General features: G+C 33.5%; 1 protein-coding gene and 1 non-coding gene across 2 annotated transcripts; both read right to left on the bottom strand.

The window, feature by feature from the left end:
- Nucleotides 1-385: 385 nt before the first annotated feature.
- Nucleotides 386-7,123, bottom strand: LOC139854216 (uncharacterized). The gene is made up of 10 exons (XM_071843532.1): nt 7,112-7,123; nt 3,883-5,991; nt 3,309-3,450; nt 3,121-3,203; nt 2,705-2,940; nt 2,461-2,547; nt 2,232-2,331; nt 1,934-2,147; nt 652-941; nt 386-501 (listed from the first exon to the last, which is right to left on the bottom strand). Exons 1-9 carry the CDS (start codon nt 7,121-7,123, stop codon nt 688-690), a joined length of 3,237 nt encoding a protein of 1,078 aa, XP_071699633.1. The 3' UTR covers nt 386-501; nt 652-687.
- Nucleotides 7,124-8,008: 885 nt separating this feature from the next.
- On the bottom strand, nt 8,009-8,123 carry LOC139856494 (U5 spliceosomal RNA). The gene has a single exon (XR_011761974.1). It is a non-coding gene; the product is annotated as a U5 spliceosomal RNA (small nuclear RNA).
- Nucleotides 8,124-15,540: the final 7,417 nt, after the last annotated feature.

The following is a 15,540-nucleotide window of genomic DNA, read 5'->3' as shown; positions in this document are numbered from 1 at the left end:
CATCATATTTTTTTTGTTATTCACCAAACTGATACACTTTCCTTGGTCCGAGCGTGGAGGACAAAACAAAGCTGAGAGACATCTTAAAGGCAAGTATCATTATTTGATCCTATTTATATTTGTTTGCTTTATATGTTTGATCTAATAATAATTTTGAAGATGACATTAGTAACTGATTAAACAAATGCATATGTTACCGAATTATTCCAATGTCCATCTTGACAAAACTATATAGTGCAGAACTATAATATCAGTAGGCAACACTTTTAACCACAAAAATTTCAGCCCAAAAGGTCATCAGATATATAAGCATTAGTGAAGACTCACGACACTCTTTTAGTAGCCAAAATATCACTACCAAGATGTATTTACAAATAATAGCATTAGCACCAAAAATTACAGGACCACTAGCTGTAAGTAGCATCATTAAGGTAATGAACTCTAACAAATAGTCTCCCGGGAACTCTTGACTCGCCTTCTTCCATTTTACAAAAAATTTACCTGTAAAAAAGAGTATATCAGTCCATATGCCGTCGTGTCATATTAACCGACAATTAGAAGATGAGCACCGGGCTAAGGGGCGGTTGAGCACTCAAGCGAACCGCCCCTACCTTACTACAACATAAGGACACCAAAACAATATTTACGTACCGATCAATTGGTTCAGTTTGACAGACCAAATAGAATTCAAACCAGAACCAAGGATTGAGTCCTTGAGTCCGATGGTTTAAACGAATTTTTAAAAACTAGTGAATCCCTTGAGATAGAACTGTCATCAATGGGTTGAATATCGGAATCAGTTGCTCCAGGTTGAACATTTAAGTCAAACGTGGTCTTTGGAACAATCTTGGAAGTTGGAGATGATGGTTTAATCAGTTTCATTGATTCAACATGTGTAGCTTCTTCTACAATGGTACATCCCAAAGTTTCGTCATCTGAAACTACATAATTTGGGTTAGATATTTGCCAATTTAGGTTATACATATCTCAAGCAGCTTGAATATGACCCGATGTGAATAGGGATGGCAATGGATGTTGCATCCATGGACATCCACCCAATCCGATCCATTTATAATGGATATGGATGATGTAAATGGACAATTAACGGATATGGATATGGATGATCTAAATATTTCGTGGATCGAATATGGATGACAATTTATCATCCATGGATATATCCATTATCACCCGAAATACATTTATACATACATACATACATATTAAAATATATGCATATAAATCTACATATCGATATACATATAGATATAACTTACAAATTCTTAAATTATTAACGAAAATAAGAGTTGTGATAGTCACAATTATTAAATTGTTACTAACAATACTCAAAGTTACATATTTAGATTAATTTAAACGTATATTACTTATATTATAACGTATTTTGCTTAATTAAAAACAATCGGCGACAAATTACAATGAAAACATGTGTAACAAATCAAAAACATAAAGATTAAATATTTACATGTGTTATAATCTATATTAAATTGATAAATTCATCGTTAGATTAACATTTCATTTGATATCCAATGGATATCCAATAACCCGCTTAATCCATCGGATATGGATATGGACGGATGAAGTGAAATTAAATGGATATGGATATGAATATGGATATGGATGAAGAAAAATTAAATGGATATGGATGTGGATATGGCATCATCCGATCCATATCAGATCCATTGCCATCCCTAGATGTGAACCTTTAATGCACAAAAGGCGTTTTATAGTCAACATGATTCGACTAAACCAGTTACAATTTTCAACCCGAACCGAATTGGACCCATTAGTCCATTACCAACATGGCTGAAGCATCTATCTTGCCACCTCAACATACCGCACCGTACCAACACATAATAAACACAACAAAAACATTAAAAAAAAAATAGATTAAACAGGTAAAGTCATTATTACTCACCAGCCTCTGAACTAACATATTTCTTGATAATTTGGTTCTTAAGAAGCGGTTTCCAAAGCATATTGGTACCAGGAAACAGGATCATACTCATGCACTTCATGGATTCCCTCTTTGATTCTTCAAGAGGCTTAAAGCCAAACACGTTGGTCCATGTTTCATATAGGTCTGGGATCGCAGGTATCACCAGTTCTCCAACACCAACAGAACTAAGAGCCTGTATAATTCAGATCACTGTTGATTATACGAACGATTACGCAACCTCTAACAAAAAAAAGCTCAATGAAAAATAAACACATACATTTTCGATCGCATCTAAAAGCCGTCGACACATCCCTTGACGCCTATACATGTTACGGGTTCCTATAAATGGCATTTCTGCTAAACGATGCCCGTGGATCCTGTTATGTAAAGATAAAGATTGTTCATTTTTCTGAAAATCAGTATATGGTATAGCATCAAACAGCACCTATAGTAAAACACCTCTAAAAAGTCAAAATAATAAATAAATGAATATAAAAATGAGGCACCTTATGGATGCTGCTGAGATCAATTCGCCACCTCTCTCCAAAATTGCTGTATAAAAACCAGCATAATTCAACCTTCTGAAGTTTGACCTGACCAAAATTATCAAGAGATGAAGCTATGATTAAAAATCCAATGAGCCATAACAACACCTATATGCTATATACATACATGTTTTTACAAATATAAATATAAATATAATATCGATAAATAAATAAAACGTATAAAAGTATAGCAATAAAAACTCACCCACAGCTGTAAACGACATTTTGAATCATATTGGTTCCACTTCTCTCATCCAGTATTGGCTCAAAACATTCATCCATAACAGAGAATGCAACAGCCAATTTGGAGTTGCATTCAATCTTCTGCTGATCATCAAGTGCAAAAACTTGGCTGACATCAGAACGCTTAAGTAGACTCCATGAAAATCCATCTTCAAGTTCAAATTCAACCCCAACATACGCCTGGAGTTCATTGTGTATCTATCATAAAGCAAAAAATGTCAGATCGAAAGTAATGTTGTTTAGATCCTATGATGAAATATTCATATGGACATATTTAAGATTAAAAGTATGTTAATTGTTGAACGCATCTTTTCGAAAAAAATGATTATTGTATCTTAAGAAAAATTAATATAAACCAACTATACAATAGCATAGTACCTCATGACATTTCGTCCCACAGAACAATAAACTACTAGAATCATCTTCTACAGCATCTTCTTCGTCTAAGCAAAAGCTGTGAACTGTAAAATAAAAAACAATTAGAGTACACGAAAACAGGATGAGTATAGTAAGACACAAATGAGATATTTTATTATTAAATACAGAGTTAAATTGTACTTGCATACATTTTTCTTCACACAAACAGCATGTAAGCATTTCAGCGGTTGGTTCATCATCAGAATCATCCATTTCAGAAGCGACATCAGCATCTAGACCACAGAATTTGCAAGAGCAATACGTACAATGCCAGTCACCAGAAGGAAAACTCTACAATGCACACAAAATAACATTAGTTTGTAGCACATCCATTAAACAAACGTATAATTATACACTTGAGTTGCATAGCTTAAAATCTGAACTGGCTTTAGGAGTGTTTGTTTAAGTCTTGCAATACGCAGTCACAATAATCAGTTTTTGACGTTAATAGATAAAAGATAGTTTATGCATCTGATAATTGAAGGGTCAAATAAACAGCTTTAGATAGTCAGTTTCATAACATCAATGACATAATTAATTATTTGATTATTAAAACTTAAAAAGGGAAACAAAACTACCTCATTATCCCTTTACTCAATGTAACTCGATATAGAAATAGAGGTATATTAGCACATTGTAATAAGTAATACTCCGTAATAGGTAAAAACTAAAATGAAAACTTGATAAATAGGGCACAAATTAGCCAGATCGAGAAATAATTACTTGGATATCAAGGCAGCTCTGATGAAACGTCGAAGGACAACCGTCACAACAGATTAAATCACCACCATCGCCACACATATTGCACGTATCATCACTAGGATCCTCCCCCTCAACATCAACATTAACATGATTTAATCTAACACGAGAAGATTCTTCTTTTTTCCAAGATTCAAACAGGCACCTTACAAGAGACGATCCAGACTCTAAATATATGTTTCCAATTCCTTCACTGAATTTACTACCTTCACCATGAGCAACAAAACTTGCTATATCAATAATTTCATTACAGCACTTACAATTAATCCCATCACGAGTAATCTCGCCCTCAATCACCCCATTACTACCTTCCCCATACTGCAACTTACCGCCTAACGTAACAACACTCGAATCTATCATCCAAGATAAAAGATTTCGCTTTTCACTGTATAATGTACAGTCATCGTTGTTTTGATCCGACTTTTTACTGGTGCTACGAGCTACCAACCGTGGCTTCCGACCCTGCCGACTTTTTTGAGTTACTTTTCGTTCTCTTGTAGCTTTCTCAGTATCCTTCCTATGCTTATTAAGTTCAACCTCTCCTTTGATGATTATATCAGCCTTACGTGAATTCTTCTTGGCTTTAAATTTCTTCTTTTGATTCTTATCACTCCTTACCTTCGAAACCGCCCTGAACAGTACGCCCATTTCATCATCGGGTATCAAAGTAAACGATTCAATTTCTTTTGCACTAGCAACTTTTTTTTCAATTTTCTTCTTGAGACTAAAGTAAGCTTTAGTAATAGACCAATGTGTTTTCCCACCCTCATCAACATATACTGCATCCATATACTCCCTTTCCAACCTTTTTCGATACTCGATTTTCCAACCTGCCTTCACGATCATACTAACTATTTGATCTCTCACCAACTGCTGTTCCTTTCGTCGTTCCGTCTTTCCGCTGCTTTTGTTCATCTTTTTTGTTTTTTGAATACTAACAGACTCTTCAGCAGATGTGTTATTACAGCTTTCTTTAGAAGCCCTACCAATTTGCAGATTATTACACTTGGAAGACTCTTTAACATCCTTATCCTTCAACCATTTGTTCCCCTTTTTGGAATTAGTCAAACTTTTTGTTGACACATTCCCTTCCTGCACTTTAGGTGGTCTACCAAGACGTTTATGCCCAACCGAATTTTTGTGCTTGTTCTTCTGAAGTCCTTGTTCTTCACTGTACAGTTTGGGAGGCCTCCCTTTGCGTTTATTCTGCTGTCTTCCAATAAGTGAAGTGCTTTCATCGCCTTTGTTTTCGAGCTCAACTTTGTTAAAGCTATCAACTTTTATCTTTACTTTCAAACTACCTTCACCCTGTATCTTCGGAGGTCTCCCACGAACCTTTTGTTTCTTCTTCGGTCTACCAACCCTTTGACTCTTTTCACCAACTACTTTCTCGAGTTCGGTTTGGTCCAAACATTCAGCTTCCATCTTTCTTTTAAAACCAACAACACTCTCATTAAGTTTGTCATCATCCACCTTAACTCCCTCACTCATCACCACAGTATTAGACCGCAAAACCCTACCTTTAGCCCTCACCTCTCCATTACATTCAGAACTATTCAAAACTTTCCTCTTCCTCCCCCTTTTAGAGCTTTTAAGCCCTAAAACGCTCTCGCCCTTCTCATCACAAGCATTACCGATGTCACCGAACACAAAAGTAACTTTCTTTTTAATCTTCTTGTTTGCATCCAGTGAGCTATTCAATAATAAAGATGGCCCTTTCTTGTCTTTATTGTCTTTCGAAACTTTTACAACATCACGTTCATCAATGGTGCTTTCAGAATCTGTATCTACTTTAAAAGTAGATAAATTTGTTTCCACTTTTAAACCAGAGTCAAACAAATTCAAACTTACCAAAGCAGATTCTTTTTCTTGTATGACGTCAGCAGTAACACATTCAACCATATCAGATTGAATCCCAATTACAGCAATTTCTTTTCCTGAACTTGAAGGCATCTGTTCAGCTTCAAGTTGACTATCTGCAACAATCATATCATGATTCTCCGTACAAGAATCAGATTCTAATTTCTTCGATGTCGATAACACCTCACATGACCTTAAGTGCATCATTAAACCCTGAAAATAATCAAAATTAAATTAATTATATCCAAAATCGTCTACACATTACACGCGCACAATCGATAAGTAACATGAATTGACACTCTAACTATGACCTTAAAAGTTTAAAACTTTAAAGTTGAGACTGCGCATAAACAAATCGAACATTTAGGTAACTGTAAAACCCTAAAAGGTAGAAATTTAGTACCTAATAAGTAATAACAAATCCAAAATAAAGCTGATGAATTTGGAGCGAGGGTGAAATTAAGATCACGATGAATGAATAAGTGAAGATGACGATGAACAATTTTGGAGGAATACGAAGAAGCTGTTCAGGTGATTGTGAAAAAGGGTATGATTTTGGGGGTTTTAGGTTTCGTACGGAAATTATTTATATTTATTTACTAGTATTTATTTATTTATTATTGGTTGTGTGAGAGAAACTTGGGCGGGATTATGATTCTACAAATTTGAAGAGATCTTTTTAATTTGGTTTATTTTAAGCGATTCAGTTTCCCTCCATAGCTATATACAGTAGTAACCTTTATGGTTCCAAAAAGTGACTTAAAATGTATTTTCTAGGATTTTATTTCCCTCCATATACACAATCAAAAATTTAGATTTATGTTTTGTTTCTTTGTTTTATTACTAGTATTAGCTAAGAATGTATGAATTACACTTTTTGTAGTCGGTCATTTTGTCTCTATTAGTATCAAATTGCTTTTATGAACTATTCAAACGTATGTACTAAATAGGAGCTAATAATATGTTTATTTATGGCTTAAATTTGAGTTTGCTGTGTTTGTGTGAAAAAAGCACCTGCACTAACTTGGGTATGTGATGTGACCTAATTGCTTATGTTGTGGGTATGTGATGTCTAGCTACATGATATTAATTCATTCTAGACCTGAGCTTAGTGAACCATAAACCCAGGTAAAAAAATGGTTGAAGATTTGAGGTTGAAGTACTGATGTTTAACTTCTAAAATGCTAGATTGGACACTGATAATGTGTTAAATTTGTAATTTTTACGATTATTCTATATTTTTTGTTCTTAATTTTGTGCTTGAAGTTATTATATTCATGTATTTACTATCGAGTATGTGTTATTGTTGTGCTTCATGTTGAATAAAACTTACAATTGCTGCCATTTATGTTAACAAAAACTTTGTATGTTGAACCATATGTTGCAAATTACTCCAAAGCTATTTAGTCAAACGACTTGCCAAACGATTTTTTAAATGACCTGCTAAAACACTTGCAACAGATGGGAGACATATGCATGGTGTCAATTATGGAATAAATATAACCATCACTTGCATTTTAATTTTTGAGTTGTGTAAACATAATTCTCAAGTTCTTTTATTCATAGGTTACTAAATCTATTGTAAAGGGGTAAAGTTACTTAATTGATACGGATGACGGCTGGATTACCTTTAGTTGCTGAAAGTGCAAGAAAATGGCTGGCCCTAAATACGGTGAACTCAGTGTTGCTGATGGATTTGAATGTGATTAATGTTACATTGGTCACGAATGTGATTCATAGGTAAGACATCTAACTTCTTAATCCTCACTTACGAATTTAAGGAATTAAAAACAAAATATGAATTGAGGATGGTGTCGATTACCTCTCTTCTACAAGTTCGAAGATTGTAGTGAGAAAATATACACATGCGATAATGACAACCGATTCATTGAAGGTAATCTCCTTATTTTAATATCATTAACCTTTAAATTGTGTCATGTTATGATTTTTGTCTTTAGTGCTAAATTGTATTGATCCCAGGTTTATTTTTTATCATTAAATTGTATCAATGTCAGGTTTTATTTGATTTTCCTTTATATGATTTCCTCATCGCTTTCAATTCGTTTCCTGAATGTTGTTTCTATCTTTATATTCTTGGCGATTTAGGTAAGCCTGGTGAATTTATTTCTCGTTGATTTTGTGGCTGAAATTTGGAGGTCGAGTTTCAGTTGATAGTTTTGTTTTTCGATGGATATTTGGTGTTACTTTTATGATATGATGATTATTTTTTAGGATAGTAAGTGATATTTTTCCAAAAATAGGCGTATGCCACTTAAAGCAACGTGCACACGGTAGTCTTTAGTAAAAGGCGAAAGAATAGTTCGCTTTGTACACACTGCGTGGCTGCGTAGTAAGTGTTATTTTTGTATCTGTGATGTTGATTAGGTTGTTATAAATTAAATTATTTTTGGTGAATTGTATTTGCTTTTTGACACCTGCAATGAATTCTTACTTTTGTGACCAGGTTGTAATCTCTAAGTAGAGACTCAAAACATTAGTGTTGTTTCTAACCGGATGACATACTTTCATTCTTATTACTTGGGTAGGTGGGCTCACCATAATTTATTTTTACTTTTGCTCATGATGATATTATCTTTTTACAAGGACCCGATATTAAGCATGTAGACGATACATTCAAAAATTTCCAAGTCATTTACAACACTGCAGTTCGGCTGAAATGATCAACACTTTCCCATGATGGCTAATGAAACTTGTGTTGAAAGTGTACTACGCGGATGGCTGGTTGGTTGTTGGTTGGGGTTATGGCGATTATATGGTGAATAGAATATAAAGACAAAGAATATTTCGTTTACAAAAGTTGCGATTATAACTTTCATAATACACGTGTCAGGTACATATCTTCAACCATAACTAAATTATAATTATAATGTTCTTTAAAACCTACATGTAATAACACGATTATACATTCAGGTTATGCATTGTTGAGTGGGGCTGTATTTACGGGGAAACATTGTTGTTGTAAACTTATCGTGGTAGCAACTTGGAGATGATGTAATTCAATATGAACTATCGAAAGCTACATTATAATTGTATTCATTATTGACGTTTACAATACTAATCATTTCAATACATTTACTTCCATTACAAATGTTATCAAAACTTAAGAGTTTCGAAATTATGATCGTTTACTACAACTACACAGTCTCAAAAAAAAGACTTCGAATACTTTTTTTTTTAGAGTAGTCGTGCAACGCACGAGCTCTTAAATCTCATCTTGAATCATGAATTAAATTTCAACATTTCAGGTGATGTTTTATTCTACTTATGATTGTATTAAAATAACATAGAACGCTACAGTTACATTATCTTACCCATTTAGACATTACAACTCATTTGACATATTTGTTGGAAAAACAACATAAAGTTCTTCAAACAAAAATACTTGAGCAGATTATGTTTATTTCATGCACAAAATTACTTGTGATACTGTCTTTATCATATCGTTAATCGATATAACATTTTACATTTCGAGTTTGTTTAATTAAGAGTCACCGTGCAACGCACGAGCTCATAAATCTAGTCTATATCTATATCTATATCTATTTTTGGATTTTAGATTAGATTTGATATATATAGTCCATCTCAAACTATCCCAGTTTGCTAGAATGAAAAAGTAGGTGAGGTCCAAACCGATTTTGAAGAATTAATGGATGAATTTCTTTTTAAATTAACTTGTATTTAGGGATGGGAATGATTACCTGATCCAGTCGATATTCACCCAATTCACCTGATTTTAATAGATATTAATGAAACTAAATTGATATAGATATATATATACATACATTTTTACTATTATAAATGTATTTATCGTGGTTTTCTGAAATATCTTCTTTTGTTATATAACGTTACGGCTCGATCGAGTCTTCAATCACGTATCCCTCTTCGATACTGTTGAGCGGGTAGTGTGGATGTGGTCGAGTGATGAAGCGTTGGGACCATATATGGATACAATACAACCCGATACGCTCGCGTTTGAGTTTTGCTTTCCCGACAATTTGTTGTCATTCTTTTTCGGTCATGGGAAACTCGTATTTCTCTGTTTCTGGAACAATATACATAAAATCCGAGGCCTCGAAGTCGACATACTCTCTTAAATAGCTGAACAAACGTGTTGTGTCCCATTAAGTTACGTCGAGTGAATCGAACGATTTACATTGCGGGTCGTAATACATCTTCCAATCTTCGCTCAATTCACCACCGTAGTAAACGTTCATCGAAACATCACAAGAATCCATATTTTTTTAAAGTTGTGAGTTGTATGTAAATTTGTATGTGAAATGGGTGAATTCTGTGTGAATTGTGGAGTGGATTTATATAAGTGGGGAGTTTTTTTTTAATAAATAACGGTAAGAATAGCCGTTGTTTAATAATTTATTTATTTATTTTTTATAACCATTGCATTCTTAGTCGCGTGGGCGATTGACTGAGGTGAAACGCGACTAGGCAACGGGAGGAGGGAGTGGGGGACGACGTCGGGGTGGTGACAGGCTGCCACTCCCCATGCTCTAAGTCCCCGGGAGTATTCGCATAGTAAACCCCTCGGTCGACAACTACGGGTCTTCATTAACGAGTCTTCGTTACCAAGAATTAAACTCGAGTCTCCTGTTTCATTGAGATCTCGGTTGTTATATAGGTTTGTGTTATATAGTTGAGGCATATCTGTAACTACCCTGGATTTTCCAACGTATATTTATTAATATTTATTATTAATACTTGCACATTAATAAATGTATTTTTGTACATTTACTTGTTACCGTATTTGACTTTACATGCCCGACTTGTCTTTGTGACACACGTACTTTTCACGAATAATATTTGGAATATTATTTACGTTCATGGTTAATTATTATTAATCATTTTTAATTAACTAATGTTACTAGTTAATTACTTGGGCTTTGTTTATTTAATTGTTACTTACTTACATGGACTCATGTTAATGGACTTGGAAGCCCACCCTACTTTTCTTAATGGACTATTAGGAGCCCAACATCATGCTAATGACTCATTAAAGTTAAGAACTAGATTAATTAAGTTAAGTATGAAGAGACTTGTCACAAGCATGCTTGCACCAAGCATGCATTTAACTTTATTACCATTTTAAGCTTACACCTCATTCCAATACTTGAAAGCACCATTTGACCTTCCTCTTTGAGCTCCAAAAACCGTCCACCTCTTGTAGCATGGAGGGAGTTCCTTTTCATTTTATTTGTTACTTATTTATTTGTATTCTTCACTTTTCACACACACTTCATTTTACACTTTCATTTCTCTCATCTTTTCTCTCTACTTTGTAAGTAAACAAGCTTTATTCTTCTTCTTCTTTTCCTTTAAAAAACTGAAACATACATCATCATCATCAATTTACTTCTTACTTGTTTTGTTACTTGATTATTGTTTGTTGTTGTTAAAGATCAAACTTCCTAGTTTGCATCTCCATGAATCTTGCTTTCTTCAATCTTTTGTTTGATGAAGAACCAAGAACAAGAACATAAACTTGTTAGTTTATGGTTCTACATTTAAATGCTTTCAAGATTTAAAGTTCATAAGTTTCATAATCATACTTGTGTTCAAGTTTTGTAGACTTGAATCCTAAGATCCAAACTTTGATTTGAATCTTCCTAAGTATGAAACAAACATGAACATAATACTTGTACTTTAGTTTAATTCTTTCTTTTGTAAGTACTTTAAAGTTGTGATGTTGTTAATTTGGTCAAGTATTACTAGTTAATCTTGATCTCATATTTCTTGAAACAAAAAGTTAACTTTATAAATTCAAGAACATGGAAGTATAACTTTCTAGTTATAACTTCATACACTTGTGTTGGATCTAAGTTTCTATAGCTTATGGTCTTCTAATTTTGTTGTAAATAAGAGCTTATAAGCTTACATACATTTCACAAGATGAAAATCTAAGTTTCATAACTTATGTTTCATTAAAGTGTAGATCCAAGTTTTGTAACTTAGGATCTAACTTAAGAACACTAGATCTAGACTTTCTAGTCTAGGATCTTTAAGATCTAGCTAAGATCTAATTTCTACAACTTAAGATCTTGTTTATTTAGTTTACTTTCAAGTTTGTAGCTTAATATTACTATTAGAACTCATGTATGTGTCGGATCTAAGATCTTGATGTAACTTTGGTTCATCAAATTACTTACAACCCTTAATTGAGTTGTGCTACATATCTTAGACTTACATTAGTGTTATGATAGTCAAAACTTGGTAAATATGATGCAAACACATCAACGAGTTGTACACTTGAAGCTATACGCATCAAGGATGAGAACCGTGATGAGCATCAAGCACCAAGAACCCACCGGAGTACCTTAATTACTGTTTCTGGAAATGATCAGTAACCTGGGCTACTAAAAAGTTGATTTCCAGATATTTAGGTTCGAGTAGATGATTTTCCGTTTAGACCTCCTCTTAATCCGAGTTACGGTTTAGGATTTATGGCCATCCGAAAGTCACTACACCCTTTTAACGTTGTGCTGAAATTTCTGACCTACTCGCACTTAAACCGTCACCACGGTCAAAATATTATGTGTTTGGTTCTGGAAATTGGTCATCCTCTAGGGGACTCATATACGGAGCCATGGCCACTGGTTTCACCTCATTTCAGTTTGTATAGAGGTCGTGGCGACTGAACGAAGTCAGCATTTATTCCAAACTCTATTCTTGATTCAAACTTACTTTACACTTTTTGTTAGATGATGAATGATGATGATACTTAAGACCTAATTTACATACTTTTAAACCTTTGGGAACGATTTAATGACTTAGTAACTTTTGACTTAGGTTGAGGACCTTCCGGACCAACCACTTGCTTACTATTCCCGCGTATCGACTTTTACTACTTTCCACTGTGAGTTATAGCATCCCTTTTTACTTTAACTATTTGGGGACTGAGAATGCATGCATGTTTTACATTTTACATACTAGGCACGAGTACTTAAACTTTATATATGTGTGGGTTATACAACGGCATAAACTTTTCCCTTAGCTCGGTAACGTTTAGTCATTGATCTTTGAACCGGTGAACGCGAATCTTAGATATGCATCCATAGGGTTTGACATCCCCACTTGGGCTAGTAGCGCTAGCATTTAATGGGTGTTAATACTTCGTAAACTTACGCACTCGCTAAGTGTACTTTTAGGGGGTGTTATTTATGTTAAGTTAGTTACCAAGTGTCCACGGTTATACATATACTTTTCATACTGTTTTGAAACACTGAAATCTCATGGCCTACCTTACATTGCTGTTATACTTAAACTATAGCTCACCAACCTTTGTGTTGATGTTTTTAAGCATGTTTTCCTCAGGTGCTTAAGGTTTGATTGCTTTCGCTGTAGTTGTCATGCTTTGTAGACTCCCGCTGCGCTGATTAGAGATGTCTTCGCATGAAACGTTTATCTTGCATTCACAAACTTTATTACTTTTGAAACAATGATTTGTAATGACCTATGGGTCATGTACTATTATTAATGCCTTCTATTCGTCGAAGCACACTTTCGTATGTTAAACATTTAACGTTGGTTAAGACGTCACCTATATTCATGAATGTAAACTTATTTTGAAACCGCATATAGTATCTGTGATGACCCGGAAATTTCTGACCAAATTTAAACTTAATCTTTGTATGATTAACATTTCCGACACGATAAGCAAAGTCTGTAAAACTGAATCTCAAAATTTTTGAACTACTTTTATATATTTAAATACCCTTCGGTTGTTTTCGACGATTCGCGAACAATTTTATGTAAATAGATGCATATATACTATAACTTGAAAAGGTAACAATGTATTAATTGTTTGATACCGTACATTAAACTTATTGGTTTAAATATCTATTTGAATATATATGATAAGTTGAAATATTTATTATTAAAATTTATTTATATATAACTTTCAATGTGTATTTAAAAACTGATTTATATATTAAAAAGATATATACAAATATATAATTTCAAGTTATTTAGTAAACGATAGTAACATTCGTTTATTGATTCGATTGATATTTAGATAAGTTAACTAAAGCATTTAAGATGAACCAGTAAAACACTAATTTGCTACAGTATTTTCAAATTGCTACAGTACCCAAAATGCTACAGTGTTTTTGAAAATCACTATTTGCTACAGTGAAATTGACTTTGCTACAGTAAAAATTGCTACAGTGAAATTGACTTTGAAAATCACTATTTGCTACAGTGAAATTGACTCCGCAAAGATTATGTAATCTTTAATGTTTTAGAGATTAATCATTTCTAAGTCAAGCCGAAAATCAAATGAGCTTAATATGATATTAACTCATTAAATCCGTATTACATCTGAAGAAATATACATACATATATTTTCATAAAGACTGTAATGAAAATTCTTTTGTACAAAATATTACTTGTGAAATCTTTAACGGGTAGGTAATTCCCGGGAAATATATAAGTTCACAATTAATATGTTATACTGTACATTCTTCAACTTTGATTCAAAAATTATTAACTATGCTCACAGCGATATACAATCGTTTCCATACAAATTCAATTACATATTCTGATATTGACGGATCAGAATCCAAGTCAAGATTTAACAAGTGATATCATTCTTAGATATCTACATCTTTCAAAGCTATACTTTGACTTTAAATCTGTGCAAGATCCATTAGCATTGTTTTTACCAAAAATAACCTTGCAATTTCTTTTCAAAAGTATCCAGTATTATCAACCGTTCAACCAGTCAACGACGACCTTTCAGACTTGTAACTTTGGCAAATACGTTTTTGTTACTGAGGAACCTTTTATGTTCCACCACATTAGCAGTAAATTTACCAACCACTTCATTGATCCTTGATCTTTCGAAAAATCCTTATACTCATTGAAACCGTATCATGTACTCATCCACATCTTGTAACGGCAATTGCCGTACCAACTATCGAGAATTAGCAATCAGTATTTTGAAATCTTGCAGCACGTCTACGCCAACAGTTATATGTGTACATATAACGTCTACCTCCTGGACTTACATACTTCGAATGTAAAGTTTCCGAAAAACACCCCAAACTACGAAACTAGTTCTCCGAATTTTGGAAAAATGTTGATAAAGCAGCAAAAACTGTAAACGACCCTAACAGTCAAAAGTTTGATGATAAAGAATAGTATGGTGGTAAAGCTGAGAAAAAGAGAAGGTTTGGAACTGAAAAACGGATTGAGTAAAGTATGAAAGAGGCTGTGGACAAATCACAAAGACTAAATCTACCTTCAAAGAATCCAAATGATTCAGTATCTGCTGAAGCCATTAACGAATACCTTGCCTCCAAATCTAAACCCTTGCGGACAATATTCTTCATCATCCTCTGATATTATAAATTCTAAGATATCATCGTATCTTTCATTATAAATATCCTCCATATTTCTGGTGATAATTCCATAATCATTCGTATCGAAAATCAATTTTCTCCTTGCGATATCTGTGTTACATCATAAAATAAACTATTTTAGTTTCTAAATTCTGAAACTTTCAAGTTTAAAATATGAATATTTTTGAAGTGGTGTTGGGAGCTGAAGCATGAGTTAGTATATGTGACGACCCGAAAATTTCCGACTAAATTTAAACTTTATCTTTATATTATTCTGACACGATAAACAATGTTTGTTAAGTTAAATCTCAAGGATTTTAAACTACGTTTATACATTCATTTAAACCTCGACCAAATTCCAATGATTCACGAACCATTAAATGAACATATA

The sequence above is a fragment of the Rutidosis leptorrhynchoides genome, chromosome 6, assembly GCF_046630445.1.
Source record: "Rutidosis leptorrhynchoides isolate AG116_Rl617_1_P2 chromosome 6, CSIRO_AGI_Rlap_v1, whole genome shotgun sequence".
NCBI classification, from domain to species: domain Eukaryota; kingdom Viridiplantae; phylum Streptophyta; class Magnoliopsida; order Asterales; family Asteraceae; genus Rutidosis; species Rutidosis leptorrhynchoides.
The sequence above is the reverse complement of the archived record's forward strand: the minus strand, read 5'-3'. Positions and strand labels throughout refer to the sequence as shown.